The sequence below is a fragment of the Drosophila nasuta genome, chromosome 2L (genome assembly GCF_023558535.2).
Source record: "Drosophila nasuta strain 15112-1781.00 chromosome 2L, ASM2355853v1, whole genome shotgun sequence".
Lineage (NCBI taxonomy): Eukaryota > Metazoa > Arthropoda > Insecta > Diptera > Drosophilidae > Drosophila > Drosophila nasuta.
In genome coordinates, this window is record NC_083455.1 from 2,416,730 (window position 1) to 2,444,129 (window position 27,400).

Genomic DNA, 27,400 nt, shown 5'->3' on the forward strand with positions numbered 1-27,400 from the left:
CAATATTTTTTAGATGTTGTTGTCAAGTTGGGTATGGAAATACATGTGTATGCACGCGTACAATATGTGGACATTAAAGAGCTCGATGTGAGAAAGTTTAATGCAGTTTAAAAGTTGCAAAATATAGGTAAAATCATTTCTCAGTTTAACTAGTGTTATTATTAACCTAGAGTAAATGTTAGGTTCAGCAACTTCTGTAAGCAAGAATTTTTCAAAAATCCCATAAAAACAAGTGAACAATTTGTTTTAACAATACAACGAATTTAATACTTGTTAAACGTAACTAATTCTATATAAATCATTATGCTGTTGCTCACCAATTTGAAAATTTACCAGCCATGTTGCTTGTGTAGGACATGCTTGTAAATAGTAAAGGGCACGGGATAAGGTTTTGGCACTGGTATCTTAATGTGCTTAATAACTTCGACTGGATAAGGTTTCTCAATTTCCACGGGGTATGGCTTTTCAACGGTGTATGGTATTTTGCGCTCCGTTATTTCGGGTACTATTTTGTAGACGGGAACTTGTATTTCCTGCTGGACAGGCACATGCACCGCATAGGGTTCGGGGATTGTGAGTTTTATCACATTGGGTACCTTAACGTTAAGTTGGAATAGAAATCTTATATTTGGATGTCACGTGACGACAACCGAATTAATGAACATTACCTGAACTGCCACTGGATGAGGAATTGGAAGTGGCACTTTTTCAATCACATGGACCGGCACATGCTTCGATATTTCTGAGTATGTGGTAGGTGTTTCGTGGTGTTGCTGATGATAATCTCCTGCACCTCCACCTTCGTAGTGGCCTTCACCGGAGTGTTCTGAAGCGTAGCTCAGGGTCAAGCTGCAGATCAACATCTAGACATATGAATCGCAAATTTAAGAGTCTCTCATGCTAATCAGAATCAGATAGATTCAATTGCACTTACAAGTAACAGCATTTTAGTTGATGATAATTTATGATTCATTAATATCTAGCTCCTCTCGCAATGAGTTTCCGTTGAGCAATGCAAGTGGTTGCAATCTGTCAGCTAGCTTTTATAGTCACCTACAGTTTGGCCAAAAGTGAAAGATTTCGCAATTGCAATTGGTCAGTTGATGTAACCATAACATTGAAATAGAAAGTATTGCATTACCAATGGAATCGCATAATTTCCATTGTGCTTTTCCAAGCAAATGTTATAACAACAAATCGGGCTCAAGTGGGATATCAAGTGTAGCCCGCTGTTTGCTGTCTGCAGTCTGCAATCCGCAACCTGCTGTTTGCCGACTGTTGACTGTTGACTGCTGTCTGCCCATTGCAGGCAAAGTGAATGGGCCTGGCCTAGCTTTGGGGTTAAGGTTGTAACACGTACTTGAGTTCTGCTATCGCTTCCGTCAACCGTAGCCCGCGCAGGCGAAAAAAGTGATAGTCGGTAACGCTCCAGCTCCACTGCAGCCAGTCGGACCACTTTTAATGTTCGTCGAGATTTGCGCAAACGAGCTTAAGACATGCCTAAGATATGGGTGGTACTCGTATCCAAGCCATGGGCTGGGTCGTAGGCACAACAAACAATCAAAAACAGGTTAGCTCTGCCCTGTCACACTGTGCTCAAGAGACTAAAATTGCCGGAATACCGAACATAGAATTAGTTATGAAGCGCAATTTCCGCTTTAATGATAATAGCTTTTTCATCTCCGCTTATGGCTTTCGATTAATATTTATTTATACAAAATGTGATTCAAATTATTTAGAAAAGACTTTACATTTCGTTGGAGATGACTTAACTAACTAACTAATCGCATCTAAACTAAACTCATGCAATATGCTTAGACTTCCTTGTCGAGTTCATCATCTCCTTCCCAGTTGTCGAAATCATCCTGCAAATGAACATCATATAAATCTCATATGTACTTTAATAAGCTGTATAATTCTTCACTTACATATTCGTCCTGGCTGCCCCTCTCTTCGGGTACATCTGGAGGGGAGCACACCAAGTAAGACACGCCTGAGTTGTGGCCAGAACACTCACAGGTCTGCGCGCTTATCGGCGTGGCACTTTGGGCCACACGCTTGGCAAAGATGGTGGCAAAACGCAGAATAGGATACTTGCGCTCTGGCGACAATTTGCGGGCACTGAACACAGATCCATTTGTTTCCAAGGCCAGAGGCGTGCAGCGTCCCAAATTGCTTCTAGACATGTGCGCTTGAGTTCGTGCCTCGGCATTGCCCTCGGGGAAGCGCTTGGAGTAGACGACATGCTTATCCATGCCAAAGAAGTGACGCAGTTTCTTTTCGCGCTCAAAATCGAATTCGGTGTCAGCCAGAATGTGCAGATTGACGCCTTCCTCCTTCATGAATTGCAGAATGGAATTGTAGTCGAAACGCGTGTCCTTTGCTGCACAATTGCTGCATGAAAGCAGAATGAAGGTCTTCGACACGCCTGGACGGAAATTCAAGCGTGATGCCTTTGATATGGCAGTAAGAATATCATTGCTGCTGCCATTGCCTGTATTGATGTGATCGAAGTAACTGGCCAACTGATCGGGCTTCGATGTGAACACATTCCGTTCAAAGAATATACTGCGGGGTTTGTCGAAAGGCTCAACGCCACCAAAAGCCATCACAGCATAGCTAAAATACGATTAGGATTTGAAGAGTCTAGCACTTAAATTTTCACATTTATACCTACCGATTATTAGTTAGCTTGGCTGCCTGCAATTGTTCCTCAATGCTGGAAACAACACTCATTATGCTCTTGGACACCTTGAGATTGGCATTACAAGGCTTGGCTTCCACAATGAAGACGACGTCGCTGCTGTTCGGAATATCTGAGCCATTTAGATTAATGAACTGACCCTCTGGTACGTAGGATCCATTGCTCAGTTGGCAGCTAAAAACGTAATCAATATTAATTTGAATTGTCTGACATAGAAAAATCGATTAATTATTTACTTACAACACACACTGATCCGGAACTCGCATTGGCACCTTAAGCGCTGTGCAAGCCTCGATATAGGCCAATGCAGCTGAGCATGCACCTTTCACAGCTGGATGACCAGGCCGAATGCTCTGCGACTTGCTACCCAGGTCAAGACACATCTCGTAAAATGGTGTTGGATCTACAACAGCACTGCAAGCGGACAAAATTCTCGTTCGGAAGAAGTTGTTGCACGTTGAGGTCACATCTGAGGTAATCTTTTGAATTGGAGGCAACTGCTTGGGTTTGCAGTGTTGCAGACTCCAAGAGTCTGTGAACTCTTGCGTCTGATTCGTAATGAGCCGGTTCGACATAGTGTACTCATCATAGGGCTCGTTGTTGAGCGTGCCCAGCAGACCAGCCGTCCTGGCAAAATACCAACCACTGACTTCGAACCAGCAGAGATCGAACTGAACGTTACAGTGCAGACTGAACTGTGTATCTGAGACAATCGATAGTATATCCAGGTCTCGGTAGATGGTAACCGCGTCTAGTTTCAGTGGCAAAATGGGCTGTGGATTGCCATTAACACTGATGTTCTGTGAATTAAATAAATTATTAATTGTTTGAATGCATAAGTATATCGAGGGAGGTCTACTTACATCGGTAGCCAGATCGATTTCAATAAGTTGTCTATTGGCAATGAAGGTCAGCTTACGTGCGGGAAGAAGACCAGTGTCTTGGCTTGACTTGGATTGTGTCTAAGCATAAATGGGTGTGCATTTAATTTAAAGAATGCTCATAGGGTCCAGCTAACAAAAATGTACTTACCGCAGGCTCCAGAAGCAGCGTGAAGTTGCGCTTGAAAAAGTCGTGGGCCAACAAATAACTACATTGCGCTTGAGATAGTTGATCCATATTCAGATTAAGTCCTACAAATCGCTGATCAAAGGTCATATAATGCCTGGAATCAATGAGCAGAGCTCGAGCTGCAAAATAGATGTGTAGAATTAGACTCAACAAAATAATAATCTATGATGATATCGTTGATTGGTCTATCTATTCTCACACGCATGAGATCACAATTTGAAATGTGTTTCATGTTCGAGATGGCTTTTCAACCTTACTGTTACAATCAATCGACTGCTTGATGAGATGGTTAAAGTATTGTTATATCTATTTTATTTTATTGTAGGGATGAAAAGTAACTAACAACGAGAAACGTAAATTTTCCGTTTTTTTAGTAGTCATCTATGCATAATTTCTATTTTAATATATTTATAATACTTATAAGAATATATTCTGCATTTTTAAGACGCTAGTAACTCATCTAGGCAAATAACTGTGCGTATGTGTGAGGCCGAGATTTCTCGGAGCTATAAATACTTACAGTAATAAGGCGGCAACCAGGTCTTGGGATCCAAGTGAGCTCGCATGTTGTACAACTTCATGATAATTGTAGAATTGGTTTCGCTTAGGAAGCTTTGGATCTTTGAGAGCATTTTATATTCGGGAATCTCCTCGAATTTGGGCGTCTCATTGAATGCATGCCAGGACATAGGCAGCTTTTGCTCCAAATCAATAATACCAACCTCTGGATCAAAAATAAACTTGGTCTTTGCTTCTCTGTACATATCCGCAGTTTCTAACGCATTCAGCGCATAGTTGCGGAGTTTATTGCGCAATAATCCGTAGAGTTGATGGATGCGATATTCAAGTTGCAGTTCATCGGCTATCCATTCCAAACGCGCTACAATTTCGTTGTATTTCTGAAGAACAATTTGCACATTCTCGATCTTTTCTAGTTGCTTGATCTCGTTCCAAATTTCGGTGAGCACTTCGTTCAGTTCAGCACCAAACGGCACCAGCTTAAAATATTTCTCCTTGATGAAGTTCCATGCCAACGTAGAGTATTTCTTGATATTAGTTATAGCATCGTTAGCTTGGAAATCTCTATACAATCGCTCGGCATCTGCTGTAAAGCTAGAGACCTTATTGAAGTAAGGAGACTCGGCCAATTCGTTTGTGCGTTTGTAAATGAAATCAAAGACCTCCTTGCTTAAATCCCATGCGGTGGTCTCCATAAAACTTATGATCTTGAACAAATGCGGCTCGAAGCGTTTAAGGACATTCTTCCAGTAGGTTTCAGCCAGATGCCAGGACTTGTGCCACAAGTTCTCAATGTATTTGATAAACTTGATGTGCAGATCCTTGACAAACTTGTCATACTTCTCTATGCCCTTCTCCATTAACGATGAAATGTAAGTTAAGCTTTCGCCATGGAAAAAGCGACTTATCGCATCGAGAACATTGTTGTACGTCTTTTTAATGGTATCTATTAGCCAGACAATGCTTTCGCGTAGCGCTTTTCCAGAGTCGCCCATGGCCTGCCATAGCTCAGAAAAGATTTTGGGCAAAGACTCAATGTGATCCCTGATCGCTAGTTCATCTAATATGGTCAATGTAAAGTTTACTACATTTTTGATATAGAAATCATTGGCCTCGTACGACTGATTGACAAAAAGACGGAGGTCGTTCAGATCATCTTCCAATACGCTTAATTCGCTGATATCGTCAATAAATCTACTATTATATTCCTTCGCCGTTCTCCAAATGACGCCTATCGATTCCGTAGACTCGGTGTAAACAGATTTGATCCAGAAATCAATTCCGTCGGAGAAGGACCCATAAATCGCGTTACCGAAGCCATTGATCTTTGTGCGGATATCATTTTTGATTTCGGGACGCCAGTGGAAACGACCCGTAATTAGGCGTGAGTGATTCATTTTCAAATATGAGCTGACATCAATGATGCGTATCTCCTCATAGTTCCGCCAGATGTCCAGGTAACCACTACGCGTGTCGGGTATATAGCCGACCATTTGCAGATTCTGACTGGCATCCTCGGTGAGATTGAAGTCCATACGAGCAAGACGCCTGGCGATGTCCACGTAGATGTAGCCCGTGTGATTTGTATCGGGCGTATCCCAAATTGTGGCATTAAGACCATAAATGGGATATTTCGTGGTAGGTAGCAGCCAGAGACGCGATGTGTGATATGGCGATTGGCGCTCGTACTCCAGCTCCCGTTTGTTGAGATCCAGCAGGGCAAGGAACTTACCATATCGGGGTGAATAATCGCGTTTATAATGTGCCGTTGATTCAGTTTTGTAATACGAGGGACGCGCGGCCAAGGTGCCATTTAATTCAATATCCAGTTCCGAGGCTGGATGATATCCATAGAACTTAAACGTATAATTCGTATGACCCAGTTCAGAGTATAAATCCTTTAGCTGGGTACCTAGCGTAATCAGTTGCTCGGGACTGTCTGAGTAGTCGATGGTTAGATGAGTTCTAAGCAATTCCTTTGTGCCGCGATAATAGACAGCTTTGCAATTTATATCTTTCTCTAGATATGGATGTGTCACTCTTAGGCCAAATGTTTGATGATCGCGATCTCCTGCTTGCAATGGCTCTAATGCCCATCGGAAGTTACTTGCAATATTTCTGGACCCATCTTTGGAGTTTGTGCCAGCCCATTTAAATGCCAAATCAGCATTAAAGTTATTGTCCGTGAGGTAGTACCAGCCAGAGGTGGTCAGATTGCGATTTGGATAGAAGAGTTCTAGGGCAAAGCGCTGCGACTCATTGGCATGCTGAGGTTATAGAATTAGTTTAGAACCTTAGCAGATAATCAGAAAAAAAGAAAGAAAAGTACTTACTGTACTGAAGTTGCCCAGTTCTAGGTTATAGCCTATCCATGCCGTTTCGGATAACTCGATCTTGGCGTGCTGACGAACAACTCTTGGACTGACATCTTCGAACTTCGTAGTAAAGACAACAGCGCGATTAGGATGAATAACCACCATCTTGAGCTCCTGGGCCGTTCGAGTGCTCAGAGCATGTAGCTCCCCGGTCAGATTGAAATTTTTCGTATTGCGCAACTCAAAGACTTCGATATGTTTAATGTCTCGTACTCCAAGCGGATTACGCATATCCTGAGTGTTCACATAATGAATTCCAAGTGGCTTCATATCGTTCTCCAGTGTAATGTCCGTGGTCTCCTTGTTAAAGGGATGCTTCTTTTGCTCCACACGTTTGTACTTGCCGTCGAGAACCTGCAGCTTATTGTACATGACCTTCAAGTTACCGGAATCCAAATTGGGACGCTTCTGCAGTCCATAGGAAACATCAGCGCGATGGCGAGATGTCAATGGAACTTCAATTTCGATTATGCCATTCAGATTGTGTTTGGTATCGTCGCTATTGTAGTTGCTGTCCAGCTTGAAGAAGGCACTGTCCTTAGGCCAATTGCAGTTTATAAACCGATAGCTGCGACCACTGTATTAGAAAGAGTCAGCAAAGAAATAAGGATAAGTCTAAAATAAAATTGGGACGCAATATGCACAAGTATTAAAACTACAGTCCGACGTGTTCGACTATGATGGAATTATTACCAAGATATACGATATTAGAAACCTATTTAATGTCACAAAAATAAATGTATGGAATTCACCTTACTTGTAAAGTCGAAAAACAAGAAATCTGTAGACAAGTGTGGCGAGTTAGTCTTCCACACTCATTTTTAATAAAAGCAAAACAGTGCGAATGCGGCATTATAGTCGGATAAATACTCAAATATACCAAAAACTATATGTGGTTTAATGTTATACTGTTGCATTCAAAATATACCGTAGAAATCAAAATATACCAGGTTTTTAAATATGTATCTAATCGCAACCAAATTGTGGGTTGTTTTTGTGTAAACCAAAAATTGTTGCAATTTTTTGTTCAATTTAATTTCAATGTCTATATCGAAATATAAAATAAAATATGATGAGTTCGTGGTTTAAAATGAGCCACATTAAAGAACGTACATATGTATGGCATTGTAAATAGACAATGGAATAAGCGAAAATATCAATTTTGATGAAAATGACAATGATAACATATTCAATATATTTTGTGGACAGAAAAGGAACTCCTCCATCCACTGTTTAGTTATTGTAAAATTTGTAGGTAAGACGTACTTTTTGGTGGAGAAATCAAAGTCTGTTTTGAACCAGGTCAGGTTCAGGAAAGGTGTGCTTGTATTGACAGCACCATGCATATTGGTGTGGGAGTTAAAAGAAACATCCAAATCGGCGATGCGGCGACTCTCCGGATAATCGAGAACACACACCAGATTGTAGAAGTCAGAGTTGGGCTTGTCGAAGTTTCCTCTTAGCTTCAGTGTGTGCTCCTCTTTGAACTGAGGCGTTTTCAACTTGGCCAGGAACTCCCTGCGTCCTCCTTGTTTGTTTTCCATTACAAAGTCTCCTTCGATAACAGAAAGATTCTGTTTTTTTCCCCATTCGAGATGGCCCAAAGCATTCAGATTGTTGGTGACATTTCGGTAAGACAGACGCGATAACAGCTTGTTCTCGGTCTCCAGAGTCTCGTAGCCGATCTCAATGAAGAAGTTGGGTGTTTGGAGCTGTTTGCTTACAAGGTTGCCACGATAATTACAATTCAGTTCATGCCTATCGCCCACTGGTAGCGGCAACTGAGTGACCAAAGCAAACTCCACGTCATCCGAAGATTTTTTATGGAGGCTGCTATTAAAATCAAATGTCCATTTGGAGTCGACACTCACATGCCCAGCTGATTGCAGTTGGAGGAAGTTTTTGGCAGGATTCAGGTACTTGGCACTGGCCAGCAGAGTGCGTGGCTGAGCGCCAGGTCGCTCCATGTAGCTGTCCAGCTCCATCTGCCAGGTCTCTGCCAAAAGCGGGGACCAGCTAAAGATGCTACGACCAGTGTGATTGCCAAATCGGTATGATCCACTGACCTTGGATCCGTCAGGACGCAGACCCAGCTCAGAATGCAGATGAACTGAGTCAATGCCAAGCTTCCTCCACGGAGTCACCAAATTCACATCGCCCACCAGACGTCCCTGGTCCATAGGTTTAAGATTGCCATAGAAATTTATATGAGAAATTTCCGGCACGGAGCTTTCCACGAGGACAGAGAAGTCCATGGCATTGTTGATGCCTATGCTGTATCCACCAGAAATCTGACACCGTTTACCGTTTTCAATGGCATCGAAGGAGAAGCGCAGCTTCTTAGCATCCGCCTCCTGTATATTCAACTCAATGACTCCATCCGCTCCTCCGGCTTTGGGCTCAACACGCAACTTCGTTTGCATCGGTATGCCATCGGTCATCAGTATGGCACCCGAGATGCCATAGGTGGCCATGTTGCGGTACAAGTTGCCAGATACATCATATCGCCTTGGATCTCTTGCGTTGCGTACAACTGTGCCGTGCATCGAGATGTTTCTGTAGTTCTGCAAGGGCGTCCAGACTTCAATGTTGAACACATCATTTCTTTTGTTGGCTCGTGTACCGTAGGCGATGGTCTCGCCTTCCTGATTCAGGAAAGTAAGATCAAAATTTAGCTGGGGATTTGCTCCTTTTGTTGCCAACGCCGAAGTGGATGCAAGTTTCAATGGCAACATAGTAGTTAATACTTTGCCATTAATGTTGAAATAATTCTCCGGATCTGTGTGCCAGTCCGTTTCAATGTGCAGCTATTAAGATAACAAAAAAATAAAAATAGTATTTATTATAAAAAAAAAAACTAAAATTTTTCCAAATTTTGAAAGAATTTCTATTATTATTATAAAAACATAAATGAAAATATAAATCTTACGTGATTGAGATTTCCATTGTCGTCGACTTCAAATCTGATGTCGACGACGTTATCTACGGCCGAATAGTCCTTCTTAAAGTACAAATTGCAGGCATAATGAGGTACGACGTGTGTATCCAGCAAGATGCCCACAGAGGTTTCCAGGAAGTTGTCCTCATTCTGCATGACAAAAAAATATAATTTCACTTTTAAAATAAAATTTTGATCAGCACAGCAATCATTTTACAAACCTCTACTGATGCAGCTATCGATAAATGAGTATGAGCTGTTGTTGAGCTGATGTTTCCCTTATACGTGTTCTTGTCATCCATCTCGATGTGAGCTCGAAGTTGGATCTCAGGTAACTGTGCATAGGGCGTGATGAGCGTCAGTTCCACGTTATGAGCCTGTGGCCTAACATTATCTACGACTTTAGTATAGTTGAGCTCAACTCCCAATTCAGTAGTTACCGCTAATTTATCGCGGACCATAAACTCTATGCGGTTGTAAAAGAAATTAAAGTACAAATCGACGTGGTACTCAACAATGCACTTTAAGTCCTTGGCGATGGCAAAGGGAGAGGTCACTGTGAGCACATTTAGAATATTGATATAGTCTGGATAGTACAAGCGATCCCTGAACTCAACTCTGCCCTGAGGCAGATCCACATTGCCCACAATGAAATACATATCAAGATTCTCCTGTACGTCAACCTTTCCCACAATAGTTGGCCATACCAAAGAGTCCAATTCGAAAGTAGTCAAGGAGGACAGGTACTCTTCATCGTCTTCTTCCTCAATTCTAGGTGGCTGGAAGTCATCATCGAAGTGCATGTCAAGCTGCATCTTCTGGCTGCTCAGCTGATTGACCAGCTTCAACTTGGGCTGCTTATTGAGCTTAATTCCGAGCTTGTAGTTCGATAGCTTTCCATGCATCTGTACAATCAAGGACTCCCTATACAAAATCTGCAATATGAAGCCATTCTCTTCGAAGCCAGCCAGCGGTGTGAACACCAGATACGAATATTGAAAGTCGGTCAAATTATTCATGTACCAGACTCCTGTGAAGCCCAGTGTGGAATTGTTCCAGATGCCACGCATGTCAACTCGATCTGTGTGGAACTTGGCCAGGACGGCTGCTTGCTGGAAAGTCTCAATGGGCGTGGCAATGCTTAGCTTGACATCAAAGTCCAGCAAATTCTTAATATCAGCCAGAGCTTCTACTCCCAATGCGACTGTCGGCGCTCGCACCTCTGCGACAGCATGACGCTTCTTCTCATTGAGGCCGAAGCGACCGTGAATAGTTTGGAACTTCTCCAGAGGCGTTGTTATGTTAATGGTCAGCATATTGTCCGTTACTTTCCTCACATAGCCATCCATGGTCAAGGTAAACTCACGAATGTCGAACGCAAGGGAAGCAGCTCCCTGCACCTCTCGCTTGTCATTTAGCATGAACATGGCCACCAGACCTCCCTTGCGATAGCCCTCAAAAGGACTAACGAGAGACATTGTGCCGGAGACATTGTGATAGCCCTGTGTGCGTACTACATCCCAGTTGGACTTGATGCTATACGTGTTGAAGGTCTCGTTCTGCTTGTATCGCAAATATAAATCGGTGTCGTATTTCTTGACATCCTGCGAATGCTGCACCTTTATGTTAATTGTGGGAATGTCCTTGATGGTGCTGTTGATGCCAAGCCGCACATCGAAGCTAATCAGCTGGTCTCGTATGTCGTGATCACTCTTAAATCCCAGCTCCAGCAACTGATCGTCAGCCCAGGAAAGCGTTGAGTTGATCAGAATCAAATTATTCAAATTATAGACTCCTGCGCGCAAACTGTTGGAGCGCCAGCCATTAAAGGGAGTATTTAGCTCAGCGTGCACCCAATTGTGGAGCGTCTTACCGGGCATAATGCCCGCGTCATAGCTGAGCTCAATAACTTCTGTGATGCTCCAGGAGACGTGCCCTTTGCCATAATATTTAGGACCACCGGTAAATGCGCTGAAGCCACAGTTAATTGTGCGTTCCGGGTAGGTTACCATGAGGTTGCCATCATAGTGCTTATTGCCCGGACTATTGTACTCGAGTAATAGACCCAAGCGTTGGCTGGGATCACGGTTAGCATCCCATTTCAGCTCCAGCGACAGTTCCTTGCGCCTGTTAATGTTCAGTAGTCCCAGTTGAATGTGAATGTCACGAATTCTAAACAGAAGTTCAGAGGAAATGCAGTTTAGCTTATTGAAATTTCAGAATATCAATATCAACTCGACTGTACTTACTTGTCAATGTGCATCTCAAGCTGCAATAGCTTGGGTTGCTCAGAAAGCAGTTTGGAAGTGATCCAATAGTCTTTCTCCTTGATTTTTAAGCGCACTTCAGCATTGGAGTTGCGATTTTGCTCGTTGGATTGGTATTGCATAGTCAAGCCATACGGATCCTTGCCGTACTTGGCCTGAACATCGTAGAAGATCACCAATTGATTTCGTCTATATACGATATTAAGTTGGGTCGCGTCAAATGATGGACTCTCCACGATCAGTTTAAGGTGATGCAAAGCTTGAAGTTGAGTGCTACGATCCTTGTAGTTACCCTTGATTGCTATTGAATGACCCGTGAACCAAGAGCCATTGACATATATCTGAGAAGAGAAGAGTGTCATTAAAGGCATAGGGTAGAGTTTACTAATTATGGAGGTAAATTAACCATATAATCCTTAGTGGCCTTTTCGTTGACTCTTAAACTGACAGTACATGAATTAAAGTCCGGTACGGATACATTCATATAGGCGTCGACAGCAAAGAGATTTCTATGGGGCAGATGTACTGAGAACAAACCCGTTATCTCCTTATCGGGCGCATACTTGAGTCCCACAATGAAAGTCTGTTCAGGTCCATTTTTATTGCGTTCGTCATGGCTGTGAGAGCCAAACGAAAGAATAAGTTTTGAAGTTACAGCATCGATTATTTAGATACTTACTTGACCATAATGCGATAGTCAATCTTCGATCTGGGCAACTTTAGCTCAAGGCTAGCACGTGTCTGCGTTTCTCCTAAAGTGAAGTCATCGGAGTGGGAGCGCGCAAAGACTACTCTGGCCAGGCTTGTGTAATTGGGGTTACTATAATCCGGTGCATTATTATACGTGATAGCTCCTTCAGTATGACCCTGCAAGCTGAGCCATGTGACATTCGAGGCAAAGTTCAGTTTTGGATACGCTGTTGTCCTCAGTTTCATGTTGCCTCGGTACTCGGTTTTCGAGTTGACACCATGATTCATCAAACGTCCGGCAAAGTTGATTGTCTCGGGTTTGTTCGCCTCAAACTAAGCAAAATGGGTAATAAGTAAATTTTAATCAGCTGCATATAAGTTGTCGTTCACATACCATGTAATTGATTGTCATATTAGTTGAGGTCGTCACTTCTGTCTGTATAATGTTGCCCTTGATCAGAGCTTGCAGCTTCTTCGTCTCAAAAGAGAGATCTACGTCGTGCTGCTTCACGCCATTCTTCTCATTGATTTTGATCATACCAATCAAGCCAGTAATGTTAACTCCATTAACTGACAGAAGCATGCGTGGCCTAAATAACACGGCTGTATTATCCTGGAAGCGTCGTAGCTCCATTGCCAAGTCAAGTGATCGATTGCGATTATTGTCGAGATAGACATCGAGGCGTCTATAGTCAGGATTGCCATCATAGCTAAGCCCTGCGGAGGTACGGCTTTCGCCACGTTCAAATGCTACCGACGCGTTGAAAGCACCGGGAACGCTGGTCATGTTGGCAACCAGGAGTCGAGGCACTTTTGAGCCCGGTGTGTTGAATATCATAGTAAAATTGTTATTGTCCGGCTCCTCCTGATCCCAATTGTACTCGAACACAAACCTCTTGGCCGACAGATCGGATTTTTTGAGTATCAGACTCAGATTAAGTGGGCCAGTCAACAATAAACTGGGATAAGCCTCTGTAGCATTGCTCAAATCGGGCACACTATAGTGTGAGCACATCTGCAGTCCAATTGCCTGGTCCAGCACTTCCCAAGTACAGGTAGAATTAGCACTGCGTTTCTCAATGCCTGCCTGGGGCAACTCTGTATCTCGTTTGACTACGATTAACTCGGAGCGTGCGCTAAAGATTTCGTTCTTGTCCTGCGGCAGGTTGAAGGAGAATGAAATAAGATTGCGACCGCGCATCTTTAGGTTGGCTTCCACCTCCGAGTTAGAATACAAATTACTCTTGACTTTGATACCCGACTGGCCCCAAAACATATCCGTCTGCATAGTTGTTATGACGTCCACCGACACCGAGGGCTTGAACCGCCCCTGCACATCAAAATGCCAGTCGGCATCGAGTTTGTCCAGATTGCCAGCAATGCTTAGGTCAACAGAAGAGGCACCGAAAGCATGTATAGCCAACGGCATACCCACCGCCAGGGGTACACTGTAAGATGCATCGAGAAACAGGCTCGACTTGCTGTAACTGAATGGCTTACCGGATAGCAGCTTCTTTGCCTGCTGGAGGGGACTCAACTGTGTGGCCAGCAGTGCCACCTCGGCCATGGACTCCACATTATAATATCGCAAATCGTTGCCAAAGATCCGCATTCCAAACTGGGCCCGGGGATTGTTGTAGTCATAGTTCAGCTTATAACCCAATTGGTCAACGTTGCGATCGATTGTTTGTTTCCTTGTTTTTGCGGTTGTTTCAGCATTGCGCTTAGAACGCTGGGATCGCTCGCCTTCGGATTCGTCCTCTTCGAATACATATTCTGTATCTTCCCCATCTTGAGTGGTGTCCACAACTTTACGCTTCAGCCGCAGATTGTCAAGACTGAGCAGATTCTCCAAGGTGTCATCTTTCTCCGCGCTCTCATTACCCAACCAACGATTAAGGAACGATAACTTCTTTTGTAGTAAATCACTATTCAACGGACCCTTGGGACCGAAGACACTGCCGACCAATTCCTCAAAACCTTCGGCTCGCGCATTGAATTCAAAAAAGTTGACAGATTGGCCGAATAGATCGGCGGTGAAATTAAGGCTCACATGGCGTGGCAGATACGAATCGGTGCCGAATATCAGATTAGCATCAGTTGTGGTTCCTAAGAATAAAAAAACATAACGAAAAATATAATTATAATATTATTAATGCAGTGAAATACGAAAACTAAAGCAAGATTACATACCAAAATTATATTCGTCAAAGAACAAGCTGTGTTCATAATTGCGGGAGAACTTGCGTATGTCCATCTTGAACTTTTCCGATAATTCATCGTTTAGCAGCAGACCTTGAGCCTCAATCCGCACTGGCGAATTGGACTTCGCCAAATTTGTAAGATGCGACCAAACAAAGGAACCAACCTGATTGATTTCCTCGTTCTCGAGTATGGATTTAATTTGAGCTACAGATATGTAGTCAGGACAACGCATCGTCTGCAGATAACTGAAAATGCGCAACTCCGAGTTGCGAGTGTAGTCTCCATAGTAATCCAAGAAGAACTTGCGATGTCTTTGGCAATTGACCCGTCTAAAGGAGAATATGCTCTGCAATCGAATGTTTATTGGTACCGTATTATCGTTGATAATCGACTGGAGCTGTATGGCGAAGTCATTGGTTATTATCCCAATGTTTCCCAATCCTTTGAGCAGTACTGTCAAGCGTTCATGTTGTTTCCGGTCGCCGCGATACCTTTTGAACTGGCTGAGAAATTCAGTTTCCAGCAGATTTATGATCTTTGCGATCCTGAGATTCTCCTCGCAATTCTCGTGATGCCTGCAATAGCTGTGTACCACAGCCGTGGATCCCAAAGTGTACTCAGGATCTAGTTTGTTTCGCGCATAGTCAAGAATAGTGTAAAAAGTCTCCAGCGTCTGCTCATCGGGACGTGTAATGAAGGACAGCGATGTCATCCAGTTGTGCGCCATTTGTTTTGAGAGTTTTTCATTCACGATTTGATCGCGCATTACTTGATACGAGGCAGTGCTTCCAATGTAGGGCAGCGATTCAAGCACGTGGTTTCTGCAATTGATAAGCAGAGGTGAAGAAGCTTATTGGATGACCTTTAATAAGTTCATTGCACTACTTACTTCCCCTGAGTGCAAATACCAGCTGAACGCTGCAGTAGCACCGTCAGTGTCTTGTAGTCCAGGCTCTTTGTAGCCTGCAAAAAGTTTGTGAATGCATCGATGAACTCGCGCTTTATATTGGGTAGCCCAAGAGCACACATATTCTTTAACAGTTCATGGGCAGCCGTTATCTGATCATGAGTAGGCTTCACAAGTGGTGTATGGTCAAAGATGAGCGGTGAACGACGTTCGACCATCTCGACATCTACAGAAGGTAATCAGAAAATTGTCATCAAGGAAGAAAGTCAACTAAATCCCAATACTTACTCTGCTCAAGAAACTCGCTAATGCTATAGTCGTTGCTGCCTGTGAGTAGCAAGGTGGTTTTCGAGGTGGTCAAGGCGCCGGAGCTACCGTTTGAGAAGGGGACAAGTAAATGTGTCTCAAGACAGCTGATCTTGTGGTACACACTCTTGTCGATAGTCAGCTGCAATAGAGAAATCAGCTCAGACTGTTGTAGAAATAAGAGATAAACTAACTTACATTGCAGTAACTCTGCGAATTCAAAATTGGCAAAATGGTTTTGTCATCGCGGAAGGTGTACGGCGTTGTCTGCAGCACAGACTGTGTGGAATAACGACGTCGGCATGTGGCAATGTCCTTGGTCTTTCTTATCGTTACATAGACGCTGTCCGTGTTCTCCAACTCATACTGTACACGACATTCGCCGGATACATCCGTTTCAGTGGTGTTGAAGTCTACATCGAAACGCAACATTGTATTTTGGAAGCTTGACAATATGCCCTTCTTGAAATTAAGAACCCAAGACGTTTCCTGCTCGGTGGGACACACCTCGCCTATCAGTCCATCGTGAAAGGCAAAGCGCAGAAGGTTCTTTGTCAAGTCAGCTGACATTTCGTTTGACTTTGGATGCAAATTCTCAAAATCTGAAACTTCACTCGAACTACTGGGCAAATTGTCATAGTAATCATATTCATCTTTTGTTTGGCTCCCGCTGCCGGATTCGTTAGATTCTTGAATCGTGTCGTAAAGTTTAACACCATTAATACGTAGATAGCCTTCACAGTCCTTGGGAAAGAATATCTCCACATCGGCTTTTAAGAACAGATCAGAGGTATTATCTCCAGAGCCTGCGAATTCTGTGCGCAACGACACCTCATAATCATATTTATATAATTTAGAACCATAATCGAATTTCGTGGATGACGTATCGCATTGTGGGCGACCGCAGACTCGTGGATCTTTTAGTGGATCTGTGTGTAAAACATATTCGTGGAATTAGACAGAATCATAACTATATATTACTTTAACTTACTTTCCCGTGCCGCCTCATTTTGTGGTATGATCAGTACAAGGAGCAGCCACAGAGCTGATAAAACTGGGTTCATGTTTCTCATGCTGGTCTTGGCTGATCAGTATAGTCAAGACTTCGATGATATAGGAAAAAAAGCCAAGCATAGCTCGAACTATAAATATTAAAAAGTCAACAATTAATTACTGCTAGATTGCATAGAATCAGTTTCGTAATTAAATTGCATTAATGAGTTAAAAAAATTGCGGTATAAATTGCAAATGTCGTTGCTTAAGAGTTCATTTTATGGATTCGCCTTTAATTACTTAAAATTGTGCAATTGATTCAACAAAGCTATGCGGTAACCAAATTAAACAAAAGCCACTACTGACTTTGCTGACAAAGCCAGAGATTTGAAATTCTAGTCACAAATTTAGCAGTGTGGAATATATTAAAATCCTTGCTCTTTTTGTAATATTTGCAAAATGATTTTGCGCTCAAATAAGTTTTACACTTGTTGGACTTGGCTGTGGCTTGGCCAAGTTGCAATGTCGATGGCTTCTTTGAAGCTTAACATATGCATGCGGGAAAGGGAGTGACAGTGGGAGTTTTCCAAGCGAGCGAAAGGCAAGAGGGGAAAGCATTCGCCCATTATTGTAACGCCTTTTGCGTATTTCCCTTTTTGCCACAGTAAAGCCACAGCAAATCAATTGAATTTCCACTTGATTCAACATAAAATACACACACAGAAGAAAGCAAAAGGAAAAAAAAACTAAGAAATCCCTGAAACAAACAAGTAAAATCCAAACCAAAACCGAAACCCATACAACGAGCAGCGAGCAGTGCTCCCATCATTAATTCCAGCAATAAAGTGGGAACAGATCGGCATGGTTGACTGAAGGGAAATGGCGGGAAGTGCGAGGTGGGTCGTAGCATTACGATTGATGCCAACTGTTGTTTGCATTTGCATTTGATTTTAGAACAGGAAAAAATTGTTAACGCTTTTTTTCGCTTCTCTCTCGTTCTTTCATTGCTTTTGTTTTGTTCTCTGCACTTTGCATTGCATATAAATCGCTGCTGCAGTTGTGGTTGGGTCTGAGTCAGACTCTGGCTCTGGATACGACTCTGAATCTGGTTCCGGTTACTGCTTGCTTCTGGGTATTTGCTGACAATGATTGCCGGCGCTGCAAGGAGCAGCAAAAGCACTTAACACTTTTTTGCGCGCTCGGGGTGCAAATACACAAGAAACACAGAAACAAATACATATGTATGTATGTATATGCGACATTTACACGTTTGGGTGTGCAAGTGTGAGTGCTAGTGCCTGTTTATAACACATATCAATTGTTTCTTGCTTGGAGCGGGTCAGGGAATCCTGTCAAAATGCTTTGTTTGGCTGTCACAAATTGAATTGCATTTGGTTCGCTCTCATTCCGAGGGGTAAATAATGATTGCAAATCATGCTGGTGACGCGTTTGACACCAAATTGCTTTTCCGTGTTTGTTTTATGGTTAGAATGATAATGATAGCTTGTCGTAGAGTTCAAGAAAGTTTTATTAGGTGAGCTAGTCACTTGCCTTTTGATTTTATAGGTGTAAGATTAGATTGTGCGTATAATCAAGAGACTCGATATGTGACTTAAAAAAAGGATGAAAAACTTCGTTGTTGTAATGCTACTTAAAACTCTGTAAACAGATTGAATACAATCAATTTAAGAAGTATTTACACATTGATTGCATCAAATTTAAAGGAACAAGAGTGAGTCAAATAAATTTTACCTTCCTTGAATTCTTCACGTTGTTTCAGATCTTAACCAATAGCAAACCAAATTAATCTATTTTTAATGCGTCAATTAAATTCGAAGTTTTTTCGTATATTTTAAATTACGGTACATGTAAAGTGAAGTGCGCGAAATGTTCAATACTGATTTTAATGTGAACTGAATGAGTAGACTAATTATCACAAACATGATCAAATTCTCCAAAAAGCTATGCAAAACCTTAAGTTCAGTTTGATAACTAAACAAGTAAGAAAGCTACAGTCGAGTGCACTCGACTGTGAGATACCCGCTACCCATTTTGAATAAAAGAAATATATTTTGCGATAATTTTTTAAAAATATACCAAATAGTATATTTGGTATATTGATATAGTACCGCATTCAAAATATACCATAGACGGCACAATATACCAGATTGTCATCTAAAGCAACAACCCTAGTAAGTAGACGTGTTTCCCCATACAAAAGTATTTCTTTAATAACTTCGACAATTTTCATCTGATCGCAACCAAATTTTCAGGAATCATAACTACTATAGTTATTATTATATATACCAAAATTCGCAACTCTAACTTTAAAATTACGCTTGTTATTTGATTTTTTTGATTTTCGGGGGCGGAAGTGGGCGTGGCAAAAATTTGAAACAAACTTGATCTGCGTGCAAACATAACAAATGCTGTCGAAAAAAAATTATAGCTCTATCTCTTATAGTCTCTGAGATCTAGGTGTTCATACGGACGGACGGACAGACACACAGACACACAGACACACAGACGGACAGACGGACATGGCTAGATCGTCTCGGCTGTTAACGCTGATCAAGAATATATATACTTTATAGGGTCGGAGATGCCTCCTTCTACCTGTTACATACATTTCCTGCCGGCACAAAGTTATAATACCCTTCTACCCTATGGGTAGCGGGTATAAAAATCATTTGCAAACACTTACATATATTCGGTATGCTAATCAAAAGAGTTTTTAAGTGTTGCGAATTGTCTATTGAAGTGATGAGCTTGCCTCACTTGCAGACAGTGTTGTAAAAGGATATTAGTTTGACCTGCTTATTATGACGACTTTTATTTCTTGAAAATGTGTAATTACAAATGTGTTTAATGTTAGAAATGAAATAAACAACTAGCAACAAATAGCAACTTACGTGTAAATAAAAGGATGCCCGCGGCATTTTGTTGTAGAACAAACTATTAATTAAATGTGTGTGCATTAGTGAAGTGCCTTTTTTTTATTGCACTACAGAAAATAGTAATATGAAAACAATATTACTAAGACGCTATTGTCGCTATTGTCTATGGCATTATCTGCCTGCTGTCAGGGACCCCAATACATGTTACGCCTTCCACCTGCCGCTCCCCTCATAGTACAAAGCCGATAAGCAGCTTAACCAACGCGCGTGCATTCAGCCATAGTATTGTATGTGTGTGTGTGTATGTGATTTGAGCACAGTGCCTACGGTCACCACCAATTTCAAATTTACTGAGGGTTTAATATACTCTTCATGCAATTATCATGGCGTTGTGCTTTGAGTATGTAGTCTATTATTCTCTTCGATATTTTATTTATCGATGACGATAAGAGTTCTTTCTTTCGCACGTCTTGTTTTGACGATTACTTGTTACTTGCATGCCAAGCACTCGGCCTAACCCAAAAAATCTCTTTGATTTGTTGCTCTTCTGATATTTAGTATGGGATTAGCATTGGCTTAAGTGCCGTTCTCAATGATTTATGGTTAAGTCGGTCTTACTAAAAGTATTCAATAAGAACAAGACTTAAACAAAAATCATAACGTACTCAGCTCCGATCGAACCTGGTCGCTTTTAATGAAACTCAAATATATAAGTTTGCCTTTGGGCCAAGTCAAAAGCCCAACCGGCATTTGTTTTCATATTTCTCGGTTCCATACTTTCACACATTCAAACATTTTTCCGACCAGGCACACACATCTTTGTATAAAATGCAATTTTCAAGTGAAGGTGAAGTTGATGTTGAGCTGCGAACTGCGAATTGTTTGCTTGCTTCGGGGAAGGAAGGTAACGAAGGCACTCGAAGGATGGGGCCAACTCTAAAGTTCACACAGGTAAGAACTTTACCAGATTGTTAGCGATTCTAAAAACAAGAAGAATAAGTGCAAGATGCACAGACACCGCTCTCGGAATACGCTGCAATAAAATCTGTAAGTGTACTATTAATTGTATTCTTACTTATCATATACACACTATATATCAAAGGCAACGTAAAAAACTGTTGCGTTCTGTACTATATATTAAGAACGTACATTTAAAGATTAAAATATTTTCTTGGTGTCTTGTTAGAGTTGAGTTTGTGTCGAATGATGATGCCTTTTGGTCAACATCCGCCATCGAAAGAGTATGAAAATGTAAAAATTTTTATAGTAACATAAATTCTGAAGTAAATGCAATTACGTTTGCTCCAAGAACTTGCAATGTGGTGAGAGGGGAAATGCAATATGGGGAGTTTACCACAATGGCGAACCATTAAAGATTTTTCTTGGGGAACAAGAGAGTCACATACTCGTGTAGCTTTCAGATGTCGTGACCTTAGTGACGGCACTCAAATCTAATAACAAGGTATGCGAATAGAGTTACACATATAGTCGTATGCAAACAACATCAGCATCGGTTTCCAATCAAATTGTAGTTGTGAAGCTCCAAGTAGTTGAGCAAGCATTGCTGCATTAGATCTTTCTAGCTTTATCTCTATGTTAACGCCTTTTGAAAATTAAAGTGCTACAGCAACAGTAGCAACAAAAGCAATGCCAACACGCATTTTATTGCATACAGTTGCGAAGTTGTTGGTGCAACACTGAACCTCCATTCTCCGGCTTATTTCTTTTGCACTGTTGTAGGCGCAGTAACAACACTATAAAAAATAGTGAAAAATAGGCTAGCGATGTGCGCTCCTTCTATTACTTTTTCAGAATATTCTGTTATTGGTAGCAGCCTGTTTCCCCCTTCGATGGTGTGCCTTGTTATTGTTGGCGCTACATGTTTGTTTTCGTTGAGTCTCCACTACAGATGACTGGCTGAATGGCTGGCTGGCTGGCTGACTGACTGGCTGGTTGGCCCTAATGGCTTCCAAATGGGCGCCATGTTTGGTCACTGCCTCCGCTTACTTTCCCAGCTCTAACCCCCTTTCTCTTTCACCAGTTTTACCTTAACAGCGCCTGCATGTATGCAATGCATTTTTTCATGTTCGATAAAGACAAAAGGCTCCAGGGCGTAATTTTAGGTGCATATGTGTGTGTCGATGTATGTGTGTGTGAATAAGAACAATGAACGTTGCAGGAGCGGCAGAGCGTATGGCATCGCATTCTCGCTACCCAGGCGAGAAATTGCAAAATTGAAAATTATGTGTATCACTTGAAAAATGGCTAATAAACGAGATTAAAATTGCCAGCAGCGTGATTTTCAGCTGCTGTTTCAGCTTGCAAGCGAATACGAATGCATCCAATGCGAAATTGCCAAGAGAGTGAAAGAAATGCTTCTGAGTTACGAAGCATAGTGCAACGCATTTCGCATTGGCATCTGTGTCAAATTACAGTTAAGAAACTGACATTACGCAGACACTTTAGTACCATACTTACTGTAGACGTCTGCAGCGAGTTGGTTTCTAACAGATTCTTTTGTTATAATCCAATTACCTAAATGGGCTCGAGTTTCAATACAATTGAAAGTGCATTATGGGAAGCAGTTCTGGCAAAGTGGGAAGGTGATACTGCCAATAATAACAGACTTAAGATGGAAATTAATGTTTAACAGCTTTGAGAGATCACTGTAAAATATTCCCATATCATAATTTTATAATATTTCAAAAATGTATTTCATTTTATTGTTGCTTAAGTTGCTTTTTTAACTAAGGAAATTCCTAATTTCATTTTCTTTAAGTCTGCACTTGCATTGTTTCAATTAGGATGCGGAACATTTGAGAAATATAAGTATAAATGGAGCAACTGTAATTTGGGCTTATAGTTTTGTTAATTACAATAGCAATGAGAATTAAACGACCAAACCAAACGTGCGGCAAGGACTGAGAAACAAACACAAACCACATGAAACTAAAGGAGCAAAAATGTTTTAAATATCTAAAAAAGTAAGTAGACGAACGACAACAAGAGCGCAACATGGTGAAAAGGCAGGTAGTTTGGGACGATTTAAGCCAAATAAAAGCCAGCACCGAGCCAGACAAACTGCTAGACCCCAAGGAAAAAAGAAAGAGAGTTTGAGAAAAAGAGCTACAAGGCGGGAGTGCGAGTAAAGTCGAGCGGAAGCAGAAGTTAGCCAAAGTGGCGTAAAAAGTGCACACTAAATGTTTGGGAACACCTTGGCCCTGGCGCCAAGAGGCAAGAGCAAGAGTTCTTCTGGCCAACTGCATGTCCCAAATGGGAAGCAATGTCAGAAGAGAACTTTTTAGTTCTCAAATAAATTTACATACCAGCTTTATTGCCTTTTTCTCGATTTCTTCGTGTGGTTGCTGATCGCTGCAAATGTGTGAAGGAAACTTGGCATCGAAATCTAAGTGTGCATTGCAAAATTATGCAAATGTTGACTTGCTATGATTGTACTTCGTTTGTGTATGCGTTTAACAACAGTGCGTATGTGGTAAGTGTTGAAGGGGCACAGGCAAAGAACTCCCTTGCCGCAAGGAACTATGCACAACTAAGCCAATGCCTTGTTAGCTAATTACACTCCAGAGTGTATATCTTTCTCAGTCTCATAGTAGGTTCAGCTTAGTTTAATCATATGTTGAGACTTATTATAGTAACTGGTATCAGCCTTAAGCTCATTTTCAGTCAAGTGTTTAGCAAGCATATGGAATTGAGTTAATGACTGTGCAAATTTGCAAAATTTAAAGGATTTAATAGGTTATTTGAACCAGACATTTCATTTTTTTAAGGCTTTTTACATAACGCCTTTATGGCTGTGGGTCCATATGTAATTATGTTGCACATTTACTTGAATATTTTACGTAGCTAACAAATAATTGTGTGGTTTGTAATAGGAATATAAAATAGGGAAACCGAAATATAGATAAACAACAAATTCAGAATTGTAAACATTCATAGAAATTTGTCGAGGTCATAAAAACCGTGTCGTTTTTTTGGTATAAATTTATTTTTAGTTTAATCCATAATATAAAGTTATATTATTAAGTTAAAGATTTAAAAGTTTCCTTGTTTTTGGACTCTTTTTAAGGCGCTTATATCATTATCCTTGAGGCTCACGCATTGTGTCTTTAAGAGTCGCTTTAGTTTCGGGCATGCGACTCAAATCAAACGTGACAATAATCGCTTTGCAATAAATCCGCAACTCAGCTGGTTAGAGCTCAGATTCCTGCTCCACATCTCTATCTCTCGTCCTTTTAGTAAATTCACAGTTAAGTCCATCATTCTGTCTTCCCTAAGCATATTTTTATATGCCACAGAAGTGTTGCCAATATCCAGCTGGCTATCTCCCTTACTCTCAGTCTGCTTAGCGAAGATTGATGTGCTTAGAGCTGACAACATTGTCGAGGTGCGACAACCGCAAATTATGTCAGAGGTCGACGAAAAAAGTGTGAAAAAAATTACAGTAAATGGGATGACTTTTGGGTAAAATGGAAAGTAACTGATCAACAATTTGCTCTGTTGCTCATGATATTAAATAGCTTAAACACACGAAAGTAAGGAATGTTGCACATTTCTGTTTCTTGGGGTGCTAGTTTTTGTATCTTTGGCTGACATTTCTCACAAAGCAGGCGTACTAAAAACACTCACTTGGGAGTCAGAGTAATCGTTTGAAATAAGAAAACGAAGAACCTAGTGTGCAATGCAATTGTAAGTTTAACAATCATATGCAGCGTAGAGGGAGAAACGTGAGAAAATTGATGGTAAGACAGAAGTTCTGGAGGTTCTGTTGTTTTGTCTCCATTTGCGCGCAATTTTTTTTTTTCAAACTTACATAAAGTGAACGAGCTTCTCAAATACATATAGTTTGCTGATAAATGTATGTATGTCGACTGCAGTTGACAGGAGCTTAAAAGGGTGCAAAGTATTTTGGCAGAAACTATCTTCCTCGCAAGCTGCTATCATAACTTATGGCTGGCACGTGTAATTTTGAAAACTGTTGAAGTTCAGTTGGAGAAATCATATTATATAAAGCATTTCGACAAATTTATTAGCAGCAAGTAAACGCAGCTCCATTTATCCTTAAAAATGTATCCTTTTAAAAGAGTCAGTATCATGAAGAACATATCTCAGGAAATAATTTATGTACTTTGTTTGTCTAAATACACGTGACAATTTAAAATCGAGTAAAATTTATTTTAAAATTCAAGCAACAAAATGAAACAAGTAAGAAAGCTAAGAAAAAGTCGAACCCACTTGACTGTGAGATACCCGCAAACCCATTGTCAATAAAAGCGAAACAGCAAGTTATTATTTTTCAAATATACAAAATTCATTTACCGCAAAAATACTAAATATATACCAACGAATATATTTGGTATATCGATATAGTACTACATTTAAAATATATTCGTTTTAGCCCGAACGTATATTTCATAAAACAATTCTACAATTTTTATCGCAACCAAAAATTGCATCGCTTGCTATCTGATTATTATCGATTTGCGGGGGCATAAGTGGGCGTGACAAAATCTTCTGTATCTGTCTTGTAGTCTTTGAAATCTAGGTGTTCATACGGACGGACGATGAAATATACTTTATAGGGTCGAAGATGCCTGTTACATACGTACATTTTTTGAGGTACCCTTTGGTTAGCTGGCATAAAAAATCTAATTTCTCGAACATATGTAAAAAATATAATATACGAAAATAATCTAAGTAAACAATAGAAAGAAAACATAAAAATCTAATTTCTCGAACATATGTAAATAATACAAACTATACGAAAATAATCTAAGTAAACAATAGAAAAAAATAAATCATTTTTTATATTAACAATAATTGTATGTTATTAGCAATATTGTCATTGATTTTATTGCAGTAAACTTTTCACAGAATAGATTCTATATATTTATATAATAAGGATTATACAAATAAATTAAATGTTTTATTTGCAAAAAAGTTTCTAGAAATCAATGAATATAATCCGAGTATAATTCAATATTTTTGAATAGGAATAATATCAGTATTCGCATTAAAAAGTTTAATAGCTCAGCATTATTATTGTATTTATTTCACTTAGCTGATTTTGTGTATATACAAGACAGATTCCTTATCATTTAAAACATTAGCACGTTTCCCAGTTTACTCGCGTTTCAGTTGACAGTGCAGATAAAAGACAATTCACAATCAAATTTGAATGAAATATTCTCTTTTTGCACATGATTATAAAAAAAATGTTAAATTGTTGCAGGAGATAATTGAATATAATATTTAATCATATTCCTGTCTGTGTCTCACTCTCACTCGTTGGTTTGCATACACAGACAATTGCTTATCACACACTGAGAAGACGCATAACGACTAAACTGAGATTGATAATTTTATTTTTATAAAACTTGTTGAACTTATGAACTCTCTTATCAGCAGCTTTAGATTTTTTCCAACACGTACACGTTGAATCTTTTTAAAAAAATGAATTTTATTTTCACAAGTGGCACGTTTTTTTCTCAATATTTGAGGTTAATTTCCACTATTTTCTAGAAGTATCCTCAATTTTGCTATACATTCTTAGGTATTTTGTTGAACTTATTCATTTGAGTAACTTCATTTCACACAATTTTAGAGCACAACACTCTTAAGCAGGGTTCGCCAATTATTTCACATTCTAATGCATTTTGTAAGAGATGCAAAATGGCAAAATGCTCTAATGGGGATTGAAAGCACTTCCGCTGCGTTGGACACACGATTGTGATTGTTATGGATCTGGTGCCATTTTGAATGGATGCCAGGTAACGGTTAACGGTTAAACGTGAACTGTTGGCACTCGTCGTTGGTTGTTGCGAACAATGCGACGGCGCAACAGGATGAAATACTAGAACGCAATTGCAAATTATCCTTACTTCCGGTTGACGCGACGCAAGCCCCTTGTTGAATTTTCAACTCTTTTATAAAATCTGAATTACAACCGCTCGGTACGAAGCGGTAAACACGAATGAGACTCTGGTTTTCCTCAGCGATAGCGGATGCTGTCACTGAGCATCGTCCGTAGCCGTGTCGATGTCGATTTGTGCCGAGCCGAGCCGAGCCGAGCCGAGCCGAGCTGAGCCGAGCTGAGGCGAGCTCCAAGCTCATGGTCGGCATATATAGTAGTAGAGATAACAGTTCTCAACTCTTGACAGTCGATGTCCATGCTCGAGCATCTTTTTGGTTTCGGCTTTCATTTTCGTACTGGGCCTCGGTTTCAGTTTCAGTTTAGTTTACATGGCGCCTCGTCGTGAATGAACAAAACTGAAGTGAAGAGCTGCAGTCTCTTGTGTGAGTATGAATGAAAATGGCTGTGCGTATATCAAATGCATGCCATGTGCCATTCTAATGGCTGTCAGTTCGTATTATCACTGACTTTTCCCATATCTACATATATCTCTCTGGCCATGCCCAGCAGCTGTCCATATATCAAAGAGTGCCACAAGCAGCAGTAGCAGTATCTGTTGAGGCTGCTGCGCGGCTTCTATATTTTGATTTGATTTGA

The 27,400-nt window shown here is 40.8% G+C and overlaps 2 protein-coding genes across 2 annotated transcripts; both read right to left on the reverse strand.

The window, feature by feature from the left end:
• Positions 1–240: 240 nt before the first annotated feature.
• Positions 241–1,038, reverse strand: LOC132798252 (titin). Its single transcript, XM_060810037.1, has 3 exons — positions 935–1,038; positions 669–863; positions 241–596 (listed from the first exon to the last, which is right to left on the reverse strand). The coding sequence occupies exons 1-3, from the start codon at positions 971–973 to the stop codon at positions 330–332; spliced, it is 501 nt and encodes a 166-aa protein (XP_060666020.1). The 5' UTR covers positions 974–1,038; the 3' UTR covers positions 241–329.
• Positions 1,039–1,654: 616 nt separating this feature from the next.
• Positions 1,655–26,856, reverse strand: LOC132795466 (uncharacterized). Its single transcript, XM_060806223.1, has 21 exons — positions 26,772–26,856; positions 16,974–17,124; positions 16,181–16,911; positions 15,965–16,124; positions 15,659–15,902; positions 14,758–15,590; positions 12,959–14,673; positions 12,554–12,897; positions 12,281–12,491; positions 11,857–12,215; positions 9,829–11,779; positions 9,599–9,757; positions 7,936–9,476; positions 6,628–7,246; positions 4,296–6,561; positions 3,737–3,894; positions 3,568–3,666; positions 2,945–3,504; positions 2,678–2,878; positions 1,929–2,619; positions 1,655–1,865 (listed from the first exon to the last, which is right to left on the reverse strand). The coding sequence occupies exons 2-21, from the start codon at positions 17,053–17,055 to the stop codon at positions 1,815–1,817; spliced, it is 12,975 nt and encodes a 4,324-aa protein (XP_060662206.1). The 5' UTR covers positions 17,056–17,124; positions 26,772–26,856; the 3' UTR covers positions 1,655–1,814.
• Positions 26,857–27,400: the final 544 nt, after the last annotated feature.

What these genes read in the sequence shown, in the direction of transcription:
- LOC132798252 (XM_060810037.1), bottom strand. Translation starts at nt 973, where the DNA reads ATGAATCATAAATTATCATCAACTAAAATGCTGTTACTT. An exon ending in CAACTAAAATGCTGTTACTT is followed by an intron (nt 864 to 934) that starts GTAAGTGCAATT and finishes TCATATGTCTAG; the next exon opens with ATGTTGATCTGCAGCTTGAC. An exon ending in CTCATCCAGTGGCAGTTCAG is followed by an intron (nt 597 to 668) that starts GTAATGTTCATT and finishes CTTAACGTTAAG; the next exon opens with GTACCCAATGTGATAAAACT.
- LOC132795466 (XM_060806223.1), bottom strand. Translation starts at nt 17,055, where the DNA reads ATGAGAAACATGAACCCAGTTTTATCAGCTCTGTGGCTGCTCCTTGTA. An exon ending in TTTGATTTCTCCACCAAAAA is followed by an intron (nt 7,247 to 7,935) that starts GTACGTCTTACC and finishes TTTCTAATACAG; the next exon opens with TGGTCGCAGCTATCGGTTTA. An exon ending in GTTCCGGATCAGTGTGTGTT is followed by an intron (nt 2,879 to 2,944) that starts GTAAGTAAATAA and finishes TTACGTTTTTAG; the next exon opens with CTGCCAACTGAGCAATGGAT.